The sequence below is a fragment of the Bufo gargarizans genome, chromosome 2 (assembly GCF_014858855.1).
Source record: "Bufo gargarizans isolate SCDJY-AF-19 chromosome 2, ASM1485885v1, whole genome shotgun sequence".
Taxonomy (NCBI): domain Eukaryota; kingdom Metazoa; phylum Chordata; class Amphibia; order Anura; family Bufonidae; genus Bufo; species Bufo gargarizans.
The window spans coordinates 644801230-644824984 of NC_058081.1; the positions used below are offsets into that span (position 1 = coordinate 644801230).

The window sequence follows — 23755 nt, forward strand, 5'->3', positions numbered from 1 at the left end:
GTGTCATGGGTCAAAGTTCGGCGAAATGCAAAAGAATATGGCGCCGGCGGACATCGCCATATGTTCGCATGTTCGGAGAACCGCGAACACGTAAAGTTTGCCGCAAAACAACCGCCAGGCGAACCGCAAGTCCATCTCTAATAATTATCACCTATCACAAGAATGGGGACCCAGTACCCTTTGGAGCCCCCCTGAAATGGATGGAGCAGCTAGTCGGAAATGCACTCCGTTGCTGCATTCATTTTTCTGGGAGTGCCAAATATTGATGAGCCCTGTACTTGCCTATCTTCGCCGCTCCCTTAGAAATAAATGAAGCAGCGGAGCGGTTTTCTGACCAGCCACTCCATTCATTTCAGAGGGGCTCCACAGGATCACAGCTTGTGATTGTTGAGGGTACCAGCGCTAGGACTGCCACCGATCTAACAGTTATACTTGGTATAACTGGAATACTCCTTTAAAGGGGTTGTCCCATTTTGGACTTTGGTGGCATATTGCTAGTATATGCTGCAAATGTTTGTTAGGTATAAGTGCCACCTCTTGAAAAATGAAAACACAAGGCACGTTACAAATATTTTAAGATTTAGTTACATGTCGAATGCCTCTCAGATTATGAATATATTTGAATACATCTGAAATCTACAAGGTAACCACTCAGGTTGGTTATGCACGATATGTGATGCAAGGGTCTACCATAAAGTTTATCCTTTGATCATGTGAGAGCAGTTAATACATGGATGACCTTGCACAGGCACCAAAAATTAGAGTGATTACTTCTACTATGCTTAAGATACCCTGGTATGTAAGCACTTACTGTATTAACTCCCACCCTACTTATATTTCTGGACTGCCTAGGCAGAGCACCAAGGTTGTATCTAGAGATGAGCGAATTTTTTTAAAGTTTGATTCGACTGCTTTGCCGAATTTTAAAAAATAATTTGCTTTGTGACGAATTACTTTGTCACGAAGCGCATTTTTTTTGTTAGTAGTGGGTGAAATGACAGGGAGCTGCGATAGCGCCACCTCCCATTATTGTACCCCCCAGATGCCGCGTTCATACATGATCGCGGCTTCTTTGTGTAAAAACGATGTGAAATTAACACACAAAAAAAAAAACTTACCTCATCCATTTGCTCGTGACGGGCCGGCCTCCGCCACCTTGCTTGAAGAGCTGGCTTGAAATCTCACACGGTGTGAGACTATGTCACCATGCATGGGATTTCGGCCGAGATCTTCAATCAAGATGGCAGCTGGCGGCCCATCACGAGCAAATGGAGGAGGTAAGAATGACTTTTTTAATACTATTTCAGGTTAAATCGATTTGCTTACACGAAGCACGAGGGAATTCGGCTTCAAGGCGAATCAAATTTATCCTGAAATTCGGATCTAATTCCACTTCGTGGGATTCGATTCGCTCATCTTTAGTTGTATAATTTCTTGGTTTATAGCAAACACAGAAATTTATCACAGCATCTTCCAGAGACCCCATCTGATTTCCAAGCCATCACTTTTCTTTTCCCCCTTGGGCAACGGTCGTTGCATAGTTTGAAGTTGCATGTGCATTCACTAGGAATAGTTGAACAACACTCTCCATAAGGCGTATGGGGCTTTGTCACCATAGAATCCCTTGGACATTGCAGTGGTTCTACTTCAGGACAAGTGACATTGGCACACAACCGCTCTCCTGTAAAATAAGAACAGAAATCATTATATCCAAGCTAACTCACCTCATCACCGCCTGGTATATATAGTACATACTTGACAACTTAGTTACACATGAGGACTAAGAGCACGGTGCAGAATTTTTCAGGGTGTCGACTCATTTTTAAGGCCTATCCCCTTTTCCATGTATGTTCACCCCTTACATGATGTGTTATGCCCATTTCTATGTGTGTCATGCCCCCTCAAAGCAAGTATAGGTGTTGGGGCTGTGTCTAATGATGTAGCATCCCGGTACATACCTGCACCAGTTGGCAAGTATGACTTAGTAGCAGATTAATGAGTGGATGTGCAGACTCCCTTGGAGACTTCCTACAAGGAATTCCCAGTTTCCATGATCAAGCAGGGTGGAATTTTGGAGTGAAAAATGTGTAGAAATGTAAAACTGGGAGAGGATGTTACTCTAGCTTGGTTGGGTAAACAGTGCCATGTAGTTGAGTGAGTGTGAATAAGAGTGGGTGTGGTTTGCATCATAAGAATTACTGCGGCCAACCTAAAGGCTATGTACACCTTTGGAGGCAATTTTATTGTTATTGCATTGTACTCATTTGAACTAAAAATCTTTTTTTAGTTGATCTGTATTAATTTTTTTTAGCCCCTTTCTCTGTACTGCCTTGAGATTCTCTAATAGCAGGTTCTGTATTTTTACTGTTTCCCATTAGTCAGCTCAGCTGACAGCTCCTTTTTTCTGATCTCTGACCTTATAAACACTCATTATTGGTGGGACCTGCACCTATCAGAAAACAGGGGCATATTCTAGCTATATCCCCCCCATTGTTTGAGATGAGACAACCCCTTTAACTAAGACTGTTTGAAAAGTAGTTTCATTTAAGAGGCATTGGAAAGATACAATAAAAAAAATTGCGAAGATGGACCTTGTCTTTAAATTAAAGTGGTAAATTGAAAGCCTGGTTCTTATGTTAAGGCTTTACAGTATGTATAGTCTGTAGATATTACTTGTAGTGACCAATTAGATTTCATTTCTTATTTTTCAAATGCAGTTTTGGAAAAGAAAACATTGACCTGATTGATACTATTGGCACTTGCTCCATTGAGCTGAATAATTTTAAGGCGTTAGGATTGTACTTCATCTCTGGACTATATTCCATCATGAACAAGGTAAAAAGTGTCTTCATTTAACCTACTATGGAATTGCGTTATAAATACTGTATATAGAACGGAAGTCATACTTAGCACTCTGTGGCAACTTTTTTTATCCGGGAATTCAAAAGTACGGTCACAACCGCTCTGTTGACAAATACACTGGTTGTCCACAAGGTTGCAGCCATAGCGGGTACAGGGATATTGATACAAATGGTCATAAGAAGCTTAAAAAGAAGAGAGAAAAGTAAATTGGTGTGTAAAATAGGTTTCTGTCTCCTCTTAAAGTGAACCTGTAACCACAAAGTGCAATACAATCTGCAGTCAGCATGTTATACAGCAGGTGGAGCTCAATGGTGGATTATTATATACTGTAAGCATTTTGGGTGGCTGCCCAGGGTCCGAGGATCCTTGGGGGCCCATAGATGTCCAAAGTGCTCATATTACAAACCACTGCTGGATTAGTCCAAAGCTTGTAACAATGTAATGCATGACTGTCTGCCATCGGCAGTATGGCCACTACTGTTCTCAAGGGCTAACTGCCTCACTTAGTTCAGTCAATTAGAAGTTCAGACCCACCCCAACAGTTTTGTGAAGTACTGTCTGTGAGGAGGAGATGGAGACTGAGGCAACAGGACGCTGGAGGAGAAGAAGTGAGCAGTAGCAGCAATGAGAAGTGATGAGGTCAGACAGTGAATCTGCACTGTCTCTTCACTGTCGGAGGAGGGAGGTCAGGGTGCTCAGAAATCTTCTCTGTATTCTTTATGCAGTGACCGGGTGTTGTGGTGTCCACAACACTTCACTGGATCCCCTGGTCACAATCAAGGTGTCACCGTGTGTTGCTGCTCTCTGAAGGGGATGGTAAGGAGTGGTGCACACCAATGGGAAATAAGCCCAGAGAGTCAGGGTTTGCAGTGAACCAGTGTGCTTCTTTACTGAAGGAACTGCAAAACAATACAGGGCTAGTGCCGCAAGGTGTGTGACACAGTTGTCAGGGCAAAGTATCCCTGTCTCAGCATCTTCTGATCACTCATGCAGTCTGGCAGAGTCTCTCCTGCTAAACACTAGTCCCTATCTGCAGAACACTAGGGGCTCTGACTACTTTTTTTTATACAATATACTAACTATTCCAAAGCCTCTTAGTGGGCTGGGTGAAGGTGGAGGAGCACAGCCTAACAAAAACAATGTTGCAGTTCATGGCTACCATAAACTTGTATTGTGTCTCAATGCAAGCCAATGGGAATGACTATGCAGTTTCCAGATATAAATAACCGTCTGACAGAGCTAAAACAGTCAAAAGTTCACTGTGTCTGTTGTTTCCCCTCCAAAACCTACCTCTATATAGTCACTTATGAAGACTGGGGAAAATTACTGGCTTATAAGTGCATAGGCTGGAAAGTTCTGAAGTCTCTCAGTATTAGCTGGCTGCGCATAAACCCTTTCCTTTCCACAGTGCAGTGCAAATACAGTACAAATGAACAGGACATATTATAATAAACATACAAAATGCAGTTCAACAATATAATAGTATGTGTAAACAACAACATAAACCATAGTGCAAGTTAACCCAGCGCAACATATCAGGAACATACAGGCATTTTTACGAATGGCATGCAGGAAAACTAGCGATGTCCTGGATAAGTGGCATTGAAAAGGTTAAATTATCTACCGGAGTATGTGATCTAAAGCAACACCTATTGGAGCGTGAGGTATTTTGGATGTTAACCATAACCACTTAGGGGGTCATTTACTATGCTCAAATATGCCTCAATTAGGCATATTTCAGGCGCAGATAGCAGCGCAACAGTCAGTGTCCCAGGGTCTGATAGGCCTAGGCTGTTAGTGTTCCACTTCCAGCCTCTCCTCCTTTTTAGGGAGTGCATGAGTGCTGCTGAAAGGGCCAGTGTGCACATTCCCTCAACTATGGCTGAGGGAGGCTGGAAGTGGAGGAGGGTGGCCGAGCAATACGTTTTAGCTAGCTAGTTTTCTGAAAAGTTTCACCATTTGTCTTGTTTGCTTTCCCGCGTACCAATCTCTGACACAATGAGATTTGACTGAAATGGCCTGACTTCTGCCTGTTCCTCATTTTGACCTTGTGCTGCCTCCCCTGATCCTCAGACTCACTTTGGATTGTGGAAACTCTACCTGCCATGACCTAAGCTTGTTTCATGACTACGGTCTTAACGGTTCCTTGGTGCTCTTTCAACATATGTCTTGACCCCTGTGAGTCAGCAGCCACTAAACAGTGACTACTCCTAGAGTTAATGGCCTAGTGGTTTTCCTGCAGTCCAGATCCCTGTATGGGAGTTAAAGGGGGACTACCACCAGGAGGGTCACTTAGATAATGCTCTTAGCAGCAGCCCCCAAGTCAGATTTCTTCAGTGGGACAGCAAATCAACTCCCCCCCCCCCCCCCAAAAAAATAAAATTAAATTAAAAATATAATTCAGCAAAACATTGTCAGTCACTGATAATTCCTCCTCTGTATACAACTGAAGTCAGAAAGAGCAGAGATATTAATGTATAAATTGCAAGGTTTGCTGAATCTTTTCCCACAAAACTATATATCAACCTGCTCATTTCCTCCTGCTCTGTAACCTGCTATTTGCAGACTGTACTGCATTTCATAGTAACAGGTCCTCCTTAAATAGTTACTAATTTCTCACACAGCTTTGCATAACTCAATAGTGCAATGTGACCATAAGAAACTTTGTAATATCAGCTGTTTTATCCACCCTCTTTCTTTTTCTAAAAGGCCTTTGTCTTTAAAAATCAGGAAAAATCCATCTTGGATGGCTTCTGCTCCCTGAAAGATCAGATGACATCATCCCATTGAAGTCTTTGGAGAGGGGAGGAATGAGTAGGAACCGAGGAAGACATAAGAAACACACACAGCAAGAGAGACTGCATAGCATTGTCAGACTGGCCCACCAGAGTACCAGAGAATCCTCTAGTGGGCTCAAGCTCAGATATAATGAAGGGTCCATTATAAAACAGAGATTTTTATAAAATAGGACTCCTAAGATATAACAGAGGATAATTAGGAGCTGACCTAGGAACCAATAGCCATCAGATATTAAACCACTGTATATTATCGATAAGTTGTAGATTGTAAGCCCTCACGATTTAGCTCCAGTTTGTTGAGGGTTCCAGGTGGCAGAAAGTTAGCCCATTTACCCACTGAATTCTCTAAACAATGTGGGCCCCTTCCCATTCTGTTTAACCACACTCTGCCTGATCCAGATAACTATATCTGCAAGTGAACATTGTAGCAATGGCTCTTTCTGTATAGGCCCACATATATTTTACAGAAAGCTCTATAAAGTACCTTTCCACAGGGCCGAATAAAGGTCTGCAGAGGCACATGGGCTATCCTTTCTGTGGTGTTCCTCTGATTTTATTGGAAGGGTGAAAAGGGACACTGCAGCAAAAGAGGGCCATGCCCAAATAATAACTGTTATCAAGATGGCAGTAAAGAGCCTTAGATAAAGGCCCTGGGGAATTTGCCCTCCATAATAACTGACCCTACTTTTGTACAGAAGTATATTTCTGGCCCTGTCATGGTCCTGAGCCCATGGGGTAGATGCATTGACACTGAGCTGCTTTCACTGTTTTCTGACATAAGAAAGTGCAGCCACCCCTAGGGGGAGCTCACTGCACAGAGATTTATACAAGTCATATTTAGTTCATTTGTACCTGTAAAAAGTCATGTATTGAGCTCCCTCTTGTGGTGACTGCAGACAGCCAGTTACAATGGGATATGGAACTTACTGTAGGATATTAATCAGTGTATTTATGGCAGTTTTAAAGCATAAATACACTGAACAATATGATGTTTGGAATGAGCACCATAATTGATATACTGATATGTGAAATTATGTCACATAGATTTTTTACAGTATCCCTCACTAAACAGTGGTTCAAAACATAACATAAATTTGGGGGGAAAAAGCCAACTTTTTGCAGCATTTTAGTTTTTCCAAAAACAATGGCAACCAAATGTTTGCTTAAAGTCAAACTTAAAGTTGACAAATATAAAATGCACTGAACACTGCAGCGTTTAGGTGTTTTTCTTTTTTTGGCCAGTGGTGTTTTTCCCCCCAAAAAGCAGTGTGCTGTAGGTGTTTCCAAAAAAAGGGCTCAAGGAAAAAAAAACATGCATGAAGAAAGTCTTTAAAAAGTGACAGAGAACAATGCCAAGTCCAACCACGCAGCCTTAACAGACATTAATTTAGGAAGGGGGAGGGGGGGTGAGGCATTCTAAATTTTGTTATGGGGCTTTATGATTTCTTTGTATGCCCCTGCAATGTTTACTTATGGTCAGCATGGGTGGTGTCAGACGGACAAAAAAATGAAGGAATATTTTTTGTAAAGGTGCCAATTTTAGATAAAATGCCTGTTTCTGTGCTCAGGTAAAGCAATAATACCAAAATAAAAGGTGGTCACCAACTAAACCACAAATCAAACATGGATGCAATGAGACATAGATCTCTCTTCCTAGGCCAGTGATGTCATATTCATTGGTTACATGCCCTAGGCACAGCTCGATCCCTTTCAAGTGAAAGTGGCTGATCTGTGAAACCTGGGCCCATAAGAGGATCCTCTACCTTTCTAACCAGATAGGAGTGGATGGCGCTGTGCTTGGTAAACTTTAAGGAGGCCGCGGCTTTCAACGAAGCACAACAGCCTCTTCAAATAGCTGATCGGTGGGGGTGTCGAGTGTTGGAACCCCCCACTTGCATACTGATGACCTAACCTGAGGATGGGTTATGTGAGGGATGAGACTCAATCTTTGTGTCTACAGCGGCCATTTTACATTGTATGACCTTTTTACGAAGTTGATAGATCAGTGACTTTTTGCATGCCAGTTTCTGCACATTCTGGAAGGAGTAACTTCGCCCCCACCTTTGCTATTCTCGAGAAATGAAAACTGCTTGGTGTGCTATATATCTACTTCCTGTAGTCTGATAAATGTATGTCTCTGCGGTTAACTGACATTTAAATCTTCTGTTACATAAGCATTTATATGTATATATGTCCAGATGTTTTGTGATAAGTGTGTGGGTGTATAACCGGAAATGGCCCTAATGTGGTATAAGTATTTGCCTTTCATAAAAAAAATAAACAGAGACTTGTTTGAATACAACCTTGATGATTGTATTATTCAATTCCTCCAAGTACTCGATACCTATTTACCATACTAATTTGGAACTCAGCATAAATCAGAGTAGGGGTCTTTGCCCTGACAGTTATCAGTACAAAACACTCGACAAAATCGCTTCAATGTTAATACTGTGTTTACTAAATGGCCCGAATGTTAGTGCTCACATCAGACTGTCTCCTCAGTAGGGCCACATAGTACTTACATAGCAGTGCTGGTTTGCAGATATTCCACACTTCAGTATGATCTCAGAGTTAGTGTTAACATAGTAAAAACTACTACGTTCATGGTCAATGTGTAATATTCTGGGAGAGTACTGGGACTTTGTTACTCCACAGACCTAGCAGAATCATATCACCTGATGGGCCGAAGCAACCGTAATCGCATACTGATGTCTTCAGTATGTCATGGCGACACTCCATGCCAGCCGTCATTATACTATGCGGGGCAAGCCCAGGCACCGCATAATTCACCTAGCTTCTGCCTGGTGCTGGCAGCCAAACTCCTGTGTTCCACTCTGCAGGCCTTAGTCTGTTAGGTCTCTTCCTGTGTGTGAACTGTCATGGAACCTCACACTGCAATACTGCAAGGGTTAATTCCCATTTTGCTTTGTGTGCATCTGATTGTCTAATGAGCTAATCAGCTTGTTTTATTCCTTGCCTGAATAACCCCTAGGTTTCTCTAGCTTTCTAGACCTTGCTAAAACACTATATTCAGTTTGTCTGCCTGTGTACTGACTTCTGCCTGATTCCTAGATTCTGACTACCTGTCGTCTGACCTGACCTGTGCCTGCTCTCCATTCTGACCCTGTGCTACCTGCCCTCACCTCTTAACTGTTTCATGGATTTGCACATACTTTGACCTCTACCCTGTCCTCTCTCTGTTTCATGATCATGAGTGTTGCCTGATCCTTTGGTCCTTGACATCGGTGTCTCTGACCCTGCATGTCAGCAGTCAACCACACGGGGACTATTCCAAGAGATAATACCAATTAACACAGTAGGGGACAATATATCTTTTACTATATTCATTTAGGGACTGGATAAGCAAAATTGGCAAGTAATTATTGGGAACCAGACACCAGACTACTAATGGTGAGTAATGGACATTATGTACATACTCTACACTGGTGACAAGGGTTTAGCATAAAAATTACATTATAAGTCAGCAATATGAATAAAACTTAAACAAACTTACGATCATCAAACTGTGGATCACAATACAGAGGGTCATACCGTTCAAATGAGAAGTTTGGTATGCATGTACGCTTAGTTACACAGTCACACGTTCCCATGACTTTATAACAGCCAGAATGCTCAGGACAGTCCTCATCATCATCTTCAGCATAGTGCGATGGGGTTCTGTAACCAGGCATATCTGTAGTAGCAAGAAAAAGAGTAAAATGATTAAACATTTATTAAACAAGACATTTTTTAAAGTGGGACCCAACAATTAATGTAGTAGATTAACACAATCAAGTAAGTATGGTCACAATAGATAAGTAATAGTGGTCACCCAATAAATCAAAGACAATTAACTAACTAGTGTGGGGAACCTTGTTAAAACTTAAAATGTGTTAAATAAGCATTAAAAATAGGCCCATATCATTAATAGAAATTCAAAAAGAAAACTCACTAATCAAATATTAAACAAAATTAACAAAACATGGTGCCCGTTTCACAGCACCCTTGCAGTGTATATCACAGCGTAACTCAACAGGACCAGGACAGAAGGTAATGTATAGACTTAAAAAGGGGTTAAAGGGACACAATGCTGGGTCTCTTACCCTAGAAGTCCCTACAGCTCCCTCCAAAGTGTATCTTCCTATATGGCCCTGGTAGTCCCTTTGGAGTACGGCGATAACTGCCCAGCTTCGTCAAAGGGATGAAACAAAAAATATATAAACTCTCACACCAACTTCACAGAATGTTCCAACGCTTTTTAATGGTACTTGCCAAATCATCAGGGGACAAAGTGACTGTCGTGGCGATGTAGTGCCAAAATAGTACTAGTGCCCAGATTGCCCTAGTATGGGCTACACATACAATTACAATCAACAGCTTTACAATAACATTGTCGCAAGCAGGTGTGTAGTGACAAAGGGGTGATCAATCGCTCCGATATACTCATCTGTCCATGTACGGTAAAGATAAAGCATGGGTCAGAAATATGGCATCGCGTCCAGCCACCATACGCTGGACGCAATGCCATATTTCTAACCTGTGTATTTTTATGCACTGCATAGAGAATACTAATGAGCGCTTCCATTATGAAAACGCTCACTAGTATGCAGGAGGCGCAGGAAGCAGTGAGTGAAGCACTGTACTCACCCCTCCTCCCTGGTGTTCTGCGGGCGTGCAGCACTGTCCTGATTGCATCCTGGAGAATGGCGGCGGAGCAAGAAAAGTAAGTTAATTTATTTATTTAAATTTAAGTAGTGTTGAGCAAAGCAGGCTTCCGATGCTTCATCAGAAGTCGTTTCATTCAAAAATTCAGAATAATACTGTACGGAGATCCGTCACCGTACAGTATTAGAATGTATGAGCTCTGATGAGCCGAAGTTAGTTATTCGCGAAGTCGCGCGTGACTTCGTTGAATAACTTCGGTAGTTGATTTTTAAAGTGGAAAAGCACTTTAAAACTTGATACAGAACTTGGCTTCGGTTCCAACTAGTACCTCGGTTCTGATTTAAGGTCTGATTGGGGGGTCTGATCTGAGGTGTATATGGGGGTCTGATCTGAGGATCTGATATGTGGGTGTGATCTGAAAGGTAAGGGGGTATTTTTGAACTATATAAGGGGGTATTTTTTTGTACTGGTGCACAATATTAGGGGTATTTTTTGTACTGGCACACATTATAAGGAGGTATTTTTTGTACTGGCACACATTATAAGGGGTGTTTTATGTACTGGTGCACATTATAAAGTGGTATTTTGTGTGCTTGCAAACATTATAAGGAGGTATTTTTGTACTGGCACACATTGTAAGAAGAATTATTACTACTGAGGGACTACGGGGAACATGATTACTAGTATGGACATAGTAGAGGCATTATTCCTATTGGGGGCACTGTTAAGGGTCCATTCACACATCCGTAGTATATTGCGGATCCGCAATGCACCTGGCCGGCACCTCCATAGAACTGCCTATTCTTGTACGCAATTGCAGACAAGAATAGAACATGAAAGAAAGAGTAAGCAGGCACACTCTAATTTGGGTCAATAAATTAATTTATTTATATAAAAATGGTTGTAAGGTGTATTTAAAATATTAAATAAAATATTGAGATGGGTGGGTTATCCTTAAATGGTTGCCAGCTGGTAGGGAAGAAGGTATGGGAATTTTTAGGTATGGATATGAAATATGCGCTATGAGGTGATGCGCTGAGAGATGTGATTATATGGATAACATTTTTATGAATAAAAATGTGTGCGCTAGAAAAAATGATGCGCTAGGCAAACAAAATAATATAACAAAATAATGATGGTAGTAGCAATGTCCTTATGGGTAGAGATGACTATCCATAAAAAAAAAAAATAGATAAAAGGAATAGTCCGTAGTTTTGGAATGGTCTGTATAGCTCCTTGATCTAAGGTAGTCTTGTTGTTTTATAATATTATTCTCTAGATGAATAAAAGATTGAATAATACGCCTTAGGATCCGTGTTGTTCCATAGAGGGTACGTGGTGTGACTCAATTTTATCACTTTATAAGTCAATTGTGATTTATACAGCCGCGGACATGTGCATATATATATTGTATCTTAGGATACTATAATAGTTATTATGCGGTACTGTGGGATTAAGGGGTGCTCTGTGCCTGGGTGCGGCGTCCCGCACTTTCTTTGGCTGCAGAGTTCACTTACCCTTCACCCAACGTAGTGTTCGGTCCTTTAGCGGTCCTCTAGCGGTGATTTGTTCTCCCTCGGCGGTTGTCCTGGATCGGCGGTGTCGGCGGTGTAGCTCGTGTTGCTAGGGACGCCGGGAGGCATGGTTCGCGCGTCTGTGTAGTGACGTAGGTTGTCACGTGGTCGCGGCTTTGTGTTGAGTAGTCCCGGCTTGTTCTGGGTAATCCTCTAGCTCCGTTACGAGTGATAGGTATTCCAACAATCCTCTGCTCCTTAAACGCGTTTCGGGAGACTCTCCCTTCATCAGTAAGTGGAGGATTGTGGTGAATGCTGAGGTATTTGTAGGGTAGACATAATTGGCTCATTTATGAGCTGATTTTCCAATCATTGAATGTGTTTGGTTCTGATTGTCTTGTTTGGGTCTATTGTGGTAGATTCCAGTTTGGCACATATTGTTTATTGCTCAGGGATATGAAGAGTAATAGATGGATAAAGGTATGAATAAACATATGAATCATAGTACAAATAAAAATAAAAAATAAAAATAAAAATACATAGGTTTTTTGCACAGATAAAAATGGAAAAATATAAAATAGAGAAATAGAGAATATAGGTAAATAAATGAGTTGAAAAAAAAGTGTCTAATTTGGACAGATTATTTCTTTGGTGGGGGTGTCTTTTGGTGTGGTGATTTTTTGTGCTTAAGGACTTGTTTGATTAGGTAGGTGTTGTGATTGTGTGCTTCAGGACTTACTTAGTTAGTGTATTTGGGTAGGTGATTATGATATTTTTGGGTCTGCTTATAGATAGTGGATTGGATAGGGGTGAATTGCTCTGTTAGTGTGGGCTGTTATGGTGTACATTATTCTGTGAGTGTGGGCTGTGGGCTGGGGAGGGTGTCTATTAACCACTTCAGCCCCGCTAGCTGAAACCCCCTTCATGACCAGAGCACTTTTTACACTTCGGCACTACACTACTTTCACCGTTTATCGCTCGGTCATGCAACTTACCACCCAAATGAATTTTACCTCCTTTTCTTCTCACTAATAGAGATTTCATTGGGTGGTATTTTATTGCTGCTGACATTTTTACTTTTTTTGTTATTAATCGAAATGTAACGATTTTTTTGCAAAAAAATGACATTTTTCACTTTCAGCTGTAAAATTTTGCAAAAAAAAAACGACATCCATATATAAATTTTTCGCTAAATTTATAGTTCTACATGTCTTTGATAAAAAAAAAATGTTTGGGCAAAAAAAAAATGGTTTGGGTAAAAGTTATAGCGTTTACAAACTATGGTACAAAAATGTGAATTTCAGCTTTTTGAAGCAGCTCTGACTTTCTGAGCACCTGTCATGATTCCTGAGGTTCTACAATGCCCAGACAGTAGAAAACCCCCACAAATGACCCCATTTCGGAAAGTAGACACCCTAAGGTATTCGCTGATAGGCATAGTGAGTTCATAGAACTTTTTATTTTTTGTCACAAGTAAGGCTACTTTCACACTAGCGTTCGGGTTTCCGTTCGTGAGCTCCGTTTGAAGGAGCTCACGAGCGGACCCGAACGCAGCCGTCCAGCCCTGATGCAGTCTGAATGGAGGCGGATCCGCTCAGACTGCATCAGTCTGGCGGCGTTCAGCCTCCGCTCCGCTCGCCTCCGCACGGACAGGCGGACAGCTGAACGCTGCTTGCAGCGTTCGGGTGTCCGCCTGGCCGTTCGGAGGCGTGCGGATCCGTGCGGATCCGTCCAGACTTTCAATGTAAGTCAATGGGGACGGATCCGTTTGAAGATGCCACAATGTGGCTCAATCTTCAAGCGGATCCGTCCCCCATTGACTTTACATTGAAAGTCTGGACGGATCCGTCCCAGGCTATTTTCACACTTAGCTTTTTTTTGCTAATATAATGCAGACGGATCCGTTCTGAACGGAGCCTCCGTCTGCATTATTATGAGCGGATCCGTTCAGAACGGATCCGCCCGAACGCTAGTGTGAAAGTAGCCTTAGCGGAAAATTATGATGATTTTTTATTTTTATTTTTTTCTTACAAAGTCTCATATTCCACTAACTTGCGACAAAAAATAAAAAATTCTAGGAACTCGCCATGCCGCTCACGGAATACCTTGGGGTGTCTTCTTTCCAAAATGGGGTCACTTGTGGGGTAGTTATACTGCCCTGGCAATTTAGGGGCCCAAATGTGTGAGAAGAACTTTGCAATCAAAATGTGTAAAAAATGACCGGTGAAATCCGAAAGGTGCACTTTGGAATATGTGCCCCTTTGCCCACCTAGGCTGCAAAAAAGTGTGACACATCTGGTATCGCCGTACTCAGGAGAAGTTGGGGAATGTGTTTTGGGGTGTCATTTTACATATACCCATGCTGGGTGAGAGAAATATCTTGGCAAAAGACAACTTTTCCAATTTTTTTATACAAAGTTGGCATTTGACCAAGATATTTTTCTCACCCAGCATGGGTATATGTAAAATGACACCCCAAAACACATTCCCCAACTTCTCCTGAGTACGGCGATACCAGATGTGTCACACTTTTTTGCAGCCAAGGTGGGCAAAGGGGCACATATTCCAAAGTGCACCTTTCGGATTTCGCAGGCCATTTTTTACACATTTTGATTGCAAAGTACTTCTCACACATTTGGGCCCCTAAATTGCCAGGGCAGTATAACTACCCCACAAGTGACCCCATTTTGGAAAGAAGACACCCCAAGGTATTCCGTAAGGGGCATGGCGAGTTTCATAGAATTTTTTATTTTTTGTCGCAAGTTAGTGGAATATGAGACTTTGTAAGGAAAAAAGAAAAAAAAAGAAAAATCATCATTTTCCGCTAACTTGTGACAAAAAATAAAAAATTCTAGGAACTCGCCGTGCCCCTCACGGAATACCTTGGGGTGTCTTCTTTCCAAAATGGGGTCACTTGTGGCGTAGTTATACTGCCCTGGCAATTTAGGGGCCCAAATGTGTGAGAAGAACTTTGCAATCAAAATGTGTAAAAAATGGCCTGCGGAATCCGAAAGGTGCACTTTGGAATGTGTGCCCCTTTGCCCACCTAGGCTGCAAAAAAGTGTCACACATCTGGTATCGCCGTACTCAGGAGAAGTTGGGGAATGTGTTTTGGGGTGTCATTTTACATATACCCATGCTGGGTGAGAGAAATATCTTGGCAAAAGACAACTTTTCCAATTTTTTTATACAAAGTTGGCATTTGACCAAGATATTTTTCTCACCCAGCATGGGTATATGTAAAATGACACCCCAAAACACATTCCCCAGCTTCTCCTGAGTACGGCGATACCAGATGTCTCACACTTTTTTGCAGCCTAGATGCGCAAAGGTGCCCAAATTCCTTTTAGGAGGGCATTTTTAGACATTTGGATCCCAGACTTCTTCTCACACTTTCGGGCCCCTAAAAAGCCAGGGCAGTATAAATACCCCACATGTGACCCCACTTTGGAAAGAAGACACCCCAAGGTATTCAATGAGGGGCCTGGCGAGTTCATAGAAATTTTTTTTTTTTTGCATAAGTTAGCGGAAATTGATTTTTTTTGTTTTTTTCTCACAAAGTCTCCCTTTCCGCTAACTTAGGACAAAAATTTCAATCTTTCATGGACTCAATATGCCCCTCACGGAATACCTTGGGGTGTCTTCTTTCCGAAATGGGGTCACATGTGGGGTATTTATACTGCCCTGGCTTTTTAGGGGCCCTAAAGCGTGAGAAGAAGTCTGGAATATAAATGTCCAAAAATGTTTACGCATTTGGATTCCGTGAGGGGTATGGTGCGTCCATGTGAGATTTTATTTTTTGACACAAGTTAGTGGAATATGAGACTTTGTAAGGAAAAACAAAAACAAAAACAAACAAAAAATTTCCGCTAACTTGGGCCAAAAAAATGTCTGAATGGAGCCTTACAGGGGGGGGGTGATCAATGACAGGGGGGTGATCAATGACAGGGGGGTGATCACCCATATAGACTCCCTGATCACCCCCCTGTCATTGATCACCCCCTGTAAGGCTCCATTCAGACGTCCGCATGATTTTTACGGATCCATGGATACCAAAACACATGCGGACGTCTGAATGGAGCCTTACAGGGGGGTGATCAATGACAGGGGGTGATCAGGGAGTGTATATGGGTGATCACCCCTCTGTCATTGATCACCCCCTGTAGGGCTCCATTCTGACGTCCGCATGATTTTTACGGATCCATGGATACATGGATCGGATCCGCAAAACACATGCAGATGTCTGAATGGAGCCTTACAGGGGGGTGATCAATGACAGGGGGTGATCAGGGAGTGTATATGGGTGATCACCCCTCTGTCATTGATCACCCCCCTGTAAGGCTCCATTCAGACGTCCGCATGATTTTTACGGATCCATGGATACCAAAACACATGCGGACGTCTGAATGGAGCCCTACAGGGGGGTGATCAATGACAGGGGGTGATCAGGGAGTGTATATGGGTGATCACCCCTCTGTCATTGATCACCCCCTGTAAGGCTCCATTCAGACGTCCGCATGATTTTTACGGATCCATGGATACATGGATCGGATCCGCAAAACACATGCAGATGTCTGAATGGAGCCTTACACGGGGGTGATCAGGGAGTGTATATGGGTGATCACCCGCCTGTCATTGATCACCCCCCTGTAAGGCTCCATTCAGACGTCCGCATGTGTTTTGCGGATCCGATCCATGTATCCATAGATCCGTAAAAATCATGCAGACGTCTGAATGGAGCCTTACAGGGGGGTGATCAATGACAGAGTGGTGATCAATGCAGGGGGTGATCAGGGAATCTATATGGGTGATCACCCGCCTGTCATTGATCACCCCCCTGTAAGGCTCCATTCAGACGTCCGCATGATTTTTACGGATCCATGGATACATGGATCGGATCCGCAAAACACATGCAGATGTCTGAATGGAGCCTTACAGGGGGGTGATCAGGGAGTGTATATGGGTGATCACCCCTCTGTCATTGATCACCCCCCTGTAAGGCTCCATTCAGACGTCCGCATGATTTTTACGGATCCATGAATACCAAAACACATGCGGACGTCTGAATGGAGCCCTACAGGGGGGTGATCAATGACGGGGGGTGATCAGGGAGTGTATATGGGTGATCACCCCTCTGTCATTGATCACCCCCTGTAAGGCTCCATTCAGACGTCCGCATGATTTTTACGGATCCATGGATACATGGATCGGATCCGCAAAACACATGCAGATGTCTGAATGGAGCCTTACACGGGGGTGATCAGGGAGTGTATATGGGTGATCACCCGCCTGTCATTGATCACCCCCCTGTAAGGCTCCATTCAGACGTCCGCATGTGTTTTGCGGATCCGATCCATGTATCCATAGATCCGTAAAAATCATGCAGACGTCTGAATGGAGCCTTACAGGGGGGTGATCAATGACAGAGTGGTGATCAATGCAGGGGGTGATCAGGGAATCTATATGGGTGATCACCCGCCTGTCATTGATCACCCCCCTGTAAGGCTCCATTCAGACGTCCGTATGTGTTTTGCGGATCCGATCCATGTATCAGTGGATCCGTAAAAATCATGCGGATGTCTGAATGGAGCCTTACAGGGGGGTGATCAATGACAGAGGGGTGATCAATGACAGGGAAGTGATCAGGAAGTCTATATGCGTGATCACCCACTTGTCATTGATCACCCCCCTGTAAGGCTCCATTCAGACGTCCGTATGTGTTTTGCGGATCCGATCCATGTATCAGTGGATCCGTAAAAATCATGCGGATGTCTGAATGGAGCCTTACAGGGGGGTGATCAATGACAGAGGGGTGATCAATGACAGGGAAGTGATCAGGAAGTCTATATGCGTGATCACCCACTTGTCATTGATCACCCCCCTGTAAGGCTCCATTCAGATGTCCGTATGCGTTTTGCGGATCCGATCCATGTATCCGTGGATCCGTAAAAATCATACGGACGTCTGAACGGAGCCTGACAGGGGGGTGATCAATGACAGGGGGGTGATCAATGACAGGGGGGTGATCAGGGAGTTTATATGGGGTGATCAGGGGTTCATAAAGGGTTAATAAGTGACGGGGGGGGGTGTAGTGTAGTGTAGTGTTTGGTGCGACTTTACTGACCTACCTGTGACCTCTGGTGGTCGATCCTAACAAAAGGGACCACCAGAGGACCAGGTAGGAGGTATATTAGACGCTGTTATCAAAACAGCATCTAATATACCTGTTAGGGGTTAAAAAATTCGGATCTCCAGCCTGCCAGCGAGCGATCGCCGCTGGCATGCTGGAGATCCACTCGCTTACCTTCAGTTCCTGTGAGCGCGCGCGCCTGTGTGCGCGCGTTCACAGGAAATCTCGGCTCTCGCGGGAGGACGCGTATATGCGTCCACCCAGAAGAGCAGGGCCGCCGGCAGGACGCAATCCTGCGTACGGCGGTCCTGTAGTGGTTAAATCTTCACAGTTTTTAATATAATAGGGTAGTTTTTATTGTGATTCTAGGATAGATTCATCAAATTCTATGTTTAGTGGATTTTAATAATTGATTTTAATATATTGTCTATAGGGTACCCAATGAGTGTCAGGGTTTATTGTCCCTATATTTTATAATGGGGAAGGAAAACGCAAAGTTAGCCAAGGAATGATAGGTATAGTGTGGCAGGGGGGATGCTTATTGTGTAGAATCCAGTATGTGGAGTATAGAGGTGTTCTTGCTATATTGGTGTTAGTATTTGTTCTGTGTAGGTTTATTTGTGTATTTAATGTCGATGTGGGTATATATGTATTGCTATTTTTGTTTATTATTAATTTATTTTTATATTTGTTGGTTATCTTAATTATAATTTTCTTGTTGTACTGTTGGTGGATTTTGGTGTTCCCTAATTGTGAGTGCATGGTCAGATGTACCTAATATGTTGCTGGTCTGTGGTATGAAGACCCAGCGACTATTTGGGTTTGTTATCTCAGTGCTTCTCCTAGAGGGTGAATTTGTGCAATATTCTTATTATTTATTATTAATGTATTTTCTTGTGGTGGTAGATTTTTATGTTCCCTGGTTGTGAGTACAGAGTCGGATCTGCCTAATATGTCACTGGTCCGTAGTTTAAAGACCCAGTGACTATTTTGGTATGTCATCTCTGTGCTTCTATGTATTATTTATTTTATTTTTTATTTATTATTTTTATTTTTCAGTTTTCTTGTGGTATGAGTGGTAGATTTTGATGTTCCCTGGTTGTGAGTGCACAGTCCGATGTACCTAATATGTCTCTGGTCCGTAATACAAAGACCCAGCGACTATTTGGGTTTATCATCGCTGTGTATCTCCAAGGGGATAGTGGAATGGGGAGGGGCGGCCGTCTGCTAAGGGGCATCCGGAAGAAGTAGAAGAAGCCCCACCGGCAAGCGGCAACCCCCCATTAGAGGAAACTGAAAATTTCCATCTCTGCGTTCAAACCATTTGGAACCACAGAGTTGAATTCGAAAATCCTCCTGGACTCTATTCTTGACATTTTGTGTATGAAATTGCCTCCCCTCCAGTCTCTTTTTACCTTTTCTAGTGCCATGTATTTTAGTCCGCTAGGGTCCTTGTTATGGGTTGTATTGAAGTGATGTGATACCGTGTGTTTTTCGTAGCCTTTTCTTATGTTTGCAATATGTTCGGAAATTCGTTTTTGGAGTGTTCTTTTGGTACGGCCGATGTAAAGTTTTTGGCATGGGCATTCTAAAGCATAGATAACTTCTGTCGAGCTACATGTTAGAAATTCCTTAATTTCTTGTTTGTGGAGGTTTATTTTCGATATAACGCAAGTGTTTTTATTTTTGGGAAGGATGTGGTCCGACAGTTTTTACATTTTCCACATCTAAAGAAACCTGTGATGTCCGCCCATTCTTGAATTGTTGTGGATTGTTTTGTGGTTTGTTTAATGGTGGGGGCAATTTTTAGAGAAACTGTGAAGATTTAATAGACACCCTCCCCAGCCCACAACCCACACTCACAGAATAATGTACACCATAACAGCCCACACTAACAGAGCAATTCCCCCCTATCCAATCCACTATCTATAAGCAGACCCAAAAATATCATAATCACCTACCCAAATACACCTACCTAAATACACTAACTAAATAAGTCCTGAAGCACACAATCACAACACCTACCTAATCAAACAAGTCCTTAAGCACAAAAAATCACCACACCAAAAGACACCCCCACCAAAGAAATAATCTGTCCAAATTAGACACTTTTTTTTCAACTCATTTATTTACCTATATTCTCTATTTCTCTATTTTATATTTTTCCATTTTTATCTGTGCAAAAAACCTATGTATTTTTATTTTTATTTTTTATTTTTATTTTTATTTGTACTATGATTCATATGTTTATTCATACCTTTATCCATCTATTACTCTTCATATCCCTGAGCAATAAACAATATGTGCCAAACTGGAATCTACCACAATAGACCCAAACAAGACAATCAGAACCAAACACATTCAATGATTGGAAAATCAGCTCATAAATGAGCCAATTATGTCTACCCTACAAATACCTCAGCATTCACCACAATCCTCCACTTACTGATGAAGGGAGAGTCTCCCGAAACGCGTTTAAGGAGCAGAGGATTGTTGGAATACCTATCACTCGTAACGGAGCTAGAGGATTACCCAGAACAAGCCGGGACTACTCAACACAAAGCCGCGACCACGTGACAACCTACGTCACTACACAGACGCGCGAACCACGCCTCCCGGCGTCCCTAGCAGCACGAGCTACATCGCCGACACCGCCGATCCAGGACAACCACCGAGGGAGAACAAATCACCGCTAGAGGACCGCTAAAGGACCGAACACTACGTTGGGTGAAGGGTAAGTGAACTCTGCAGCCAAAGAAAGTGCGGGACGCCGCACCCAGGCACAGAGCACCCCTTAATCCCACAGTACCGCATAATAACTATTATAGTATCCTAAGATACAATATATATATGCACATGTCCGCGGCTGTATAAATCACAATTGACTTATAAAGTGATAAAATTGAGTCACACCACGTATATGAGTGATAAAATTGAGTCACACCACGTACCCTCTATGGAACAACACGGATCCTAAGGCGTATTATTCAATCTTTTATTCATCTAGAGAATAATATTATAAAACAACAAGACTACCTTAGATCAAGGAGCTATACAGACCATTCCAAAACTACGGACTATTCCTTTTATCTATCTATTTAATTTTTTTATGGATAGTCATCTCTACCCATAAGGACATTGCTACTACCATCATTATTTTGTTATATTATTTTGTTTTCCTAGCGCATCATTTTTTCTAGCGCACACATTTTTATTCATAAAAATTTTATCCATATAATCACATCTCTCAGCGCATCACCTCATAGCGCATATTTCATATCCATACCTAAAAATTCCCATACCTTCTTCCCTACCAGCTGGCAACCATTTAAGGATAACCCACCCATCTCCATATTTTATTTAATATTTTAAATACACCTTACAACCATTTTTATATAAATAAATTAATTTATTGACCCAAATTAGAGTGTGCCTAATTATCTACTCCTGACTGGGTGAGTCAGTTCTAGCAGCTCTGCACCTCGATCATTATCCTGAGCGGTAGAGCCGTCTATTCTATATATTCTCTAAGAACAGAACATATTCGATTTTTTTTTTCCGGAGCCGCGGACCGGAAGATCGGGGGAGCACTCCAGAAATGCGGATGCGGATAGCACACTGTGTGCTGTCCACATCCATTCCTGCCCCATAGAGAACAAATAGGTCCACACCTGTTCCGCAATTTGCGGAATGGATGCGGACCCATTCTGAGAACGTATGAATGGACCCTAGCACTAAGTGAACTCTGTCAGCTAACTACTTATTTTGGTGGGACTATTACTGTAGGTGCCACCCTGGCACAGTATCAGTTTAGCATATTTATTTTGGGGGGAGATATTAGGTTTACACTATTAGTGTCAGGGACACTATTTGCTGGGTGCAGTTATGTGTGTCAATAATTATTGAACGGGGCACCATCTGCATGGTACTAGTATTTTCAGGGGTCTTATCTGTTTCTCCAGTATATTTTTGTCGAGCACAGCAGGCAAAGTATTGGCCATCATGGCCATCTGGTCTGCATGGAGAAGACGAGGAAAAAGAATATCTACATCAGAGAAGACATCACTGGTTGTAAGAGGTATGTGGCACTGTATTACACTGTATGTTTTATAGCGATGTACGTAATGTTTTCCAAGTATGACTTTAGCAGTAGGGCTAGAGGGAAGGGGTTAGGTTGAGAATTTGGCATGGGGGGGGGTGCCGTTTCATTTTTTGCCTGAGGCAACAGAAAGGCTAGGTGCACCCCTGCCCCTCACCACAAATGAGGGAAGGAGGGCCCAAACTGAAATCTTGCACCAGGGCCCAAGGGCCTTTAGCGATGCCCCTGATACAAGATACTTAGTGATGTGTAGGAACATAGAAGAGGAGTCTTTAAGTAAGATTATGGAGCTCTCTGCCAGAGGAGGTTGTGACAATGAACTCGCGTTCATACGGGCAATGGATGCATTTCTTGAATATAACAGTATTATGAGTTATAGTTTGCTGGAGAAGGTTCGTTGATCCAGGGAGTTATTCGGATTGCTAGATTTGGAATTGGGAATGAAAGATGAGGAAAATTGGCCTTTGTCTCATGAGAGTTTGTTGTCTTCCTCTAAATCAACTTTGCAGTATAACAGGTTGATCTGGATAGACATGTCTTTTTTCAGCCTTAAAATTACTTTGCTATGTAAATGTCCTACCAACAAGTACCATAGAGTTTAAAATAAATCATGAGTGTAAAAATGTAGCTCATTGATTCATAAAAATTTTACCTTCTTTTGTACAGTATAAGCACAACTTTGGGGATCCAAATCTTCAATTTCTCTACAGCGCCATAACAGGGGCTATAAAAGCATTGCATCCATTAAAATGAGTGCACTCTCCATTTAAGGCCTCATGCACAAGACCGTGCTGTTTTTTGCAGTCCGTAACTGCAGATCTGCAAAAAATGGAATCCACCCGTGTGCCTTCCGCAATTTGCAGAACAGAATGGGCGGCCCATTGTAGAAATGCCTATTCTTGTCCGCAAAACAGACAAGAATAGGACATGCTATATTTTTTTTGCGGGGCCACAGAACGGTGCAACGGATGTGGACAGCACATGGAGTGCTGTCCGCATCTTTTGCGGCCCCATTGAAGTGAATGGGTCTGCATTCGAGACTCAAAAAATGCGGCCCAGATGCGGACCACAAAAACGGTTGTGTACATGTAGCCTAACACACCACCAAGCCTATTCCTTGAGACAAAGAGATGCACTTTGGAGCTGCTCTGTCTATCAGATGAGGTTCCTGAAAGTGGAATCTCATCTCTATTGACTGAAAATTCTGTATTAGGATGGCTTTTTGTGGCAATTGTTGAAGCACCCACATGCATCTGTCACTATAGTATTCCCTCCCTTGTCTACATATCCTTGCTTTTTTATAGCATTTCATTATAATAAACTTACCTTTGCATATTCCTGTATTTGGGATTTCTACCAGCCCTGTGCCGTTTTTAGCTGCACATTTATAGGAAGAATCACAATAGCCATATTCCCAGTCTGGGCCTCCACAGATCTCTAGAACTTGCTTTGCACAATGTTTACAGCACCCACATGGATCTATAGCTTCACTTCCAGGGCACGGAGTTATCATTGGGGGGCATTTTCTGTTTTCGCATGCTGTGCAGTTGTAGGCTGACTGTGCAGGCTGGAAAAAGCAAGGGACAATAAATAGCAAGAAGAAAACTGATGTCATTGTCACCCAGCTGATACAAACACACTGGAGCTTGGTGTATGCTGGTATGAGGCTTCTCTCTTTCCTACTAGT

The 23755-nt window shown here is 42.5% G+C and overlaps 1 protein-coding gene across 1 annotated transcript; it reads right to left on the bottom strand.

The window, feature by feature from the left end:
* Positions 1 to 567: 567 nt before the first annotated feature.
* On the bottom strand, positions 568 to 23755 carry LOC122926886 (cysteine-rich motor neuron 1 protein-like). Its single transcript, XM_044278402.1, has 4 exons — positions 23395 to 23755; positions 9175 to 9354; positions 2907 to 3044; positions 568 to 1681 (listed from the first exon to the last, which is right to left on the bottom strand). The coding sequence occupies exons 1-4, from the start codon at positions 23681 to 23683 to the stop codon at positions 1440 to 1442; spliced, it is 849 nt and encodes a 282-aa protein (XP_044134337.1). The 5' UTR covers positions 23684 to 23755; the 3' UTR covers positions 568 to 1439.

What these genes read in the sequence shown, in the direction of transcription:
- LOC122926886 (XM_044278402.1), bottom strand. Translation starts at nt 23,683, where the DNA reads ATGACATCAGTTTTCTTCTTGCTATTTATTGTCCCTTGCTTTTTCCAG. An exon ending in AAATACAGGAATATGCAAAG is followed by an intron (nt 9,355 to 23,394) that starts GTAAGTTTATTA and finishes TTGCTACTACAG; the next exon opens with ATATGCCTGGTTACAGAACC. An exon ending in AAGTTGCCACAGAGTGCTAA is followed by an intron (nt 1,682 to 2,906) that starts GTATGACTTCCG and finishes CTTATTTTACAG; the next exon opens with GAGAGCGGTTGTGTGCCAAT.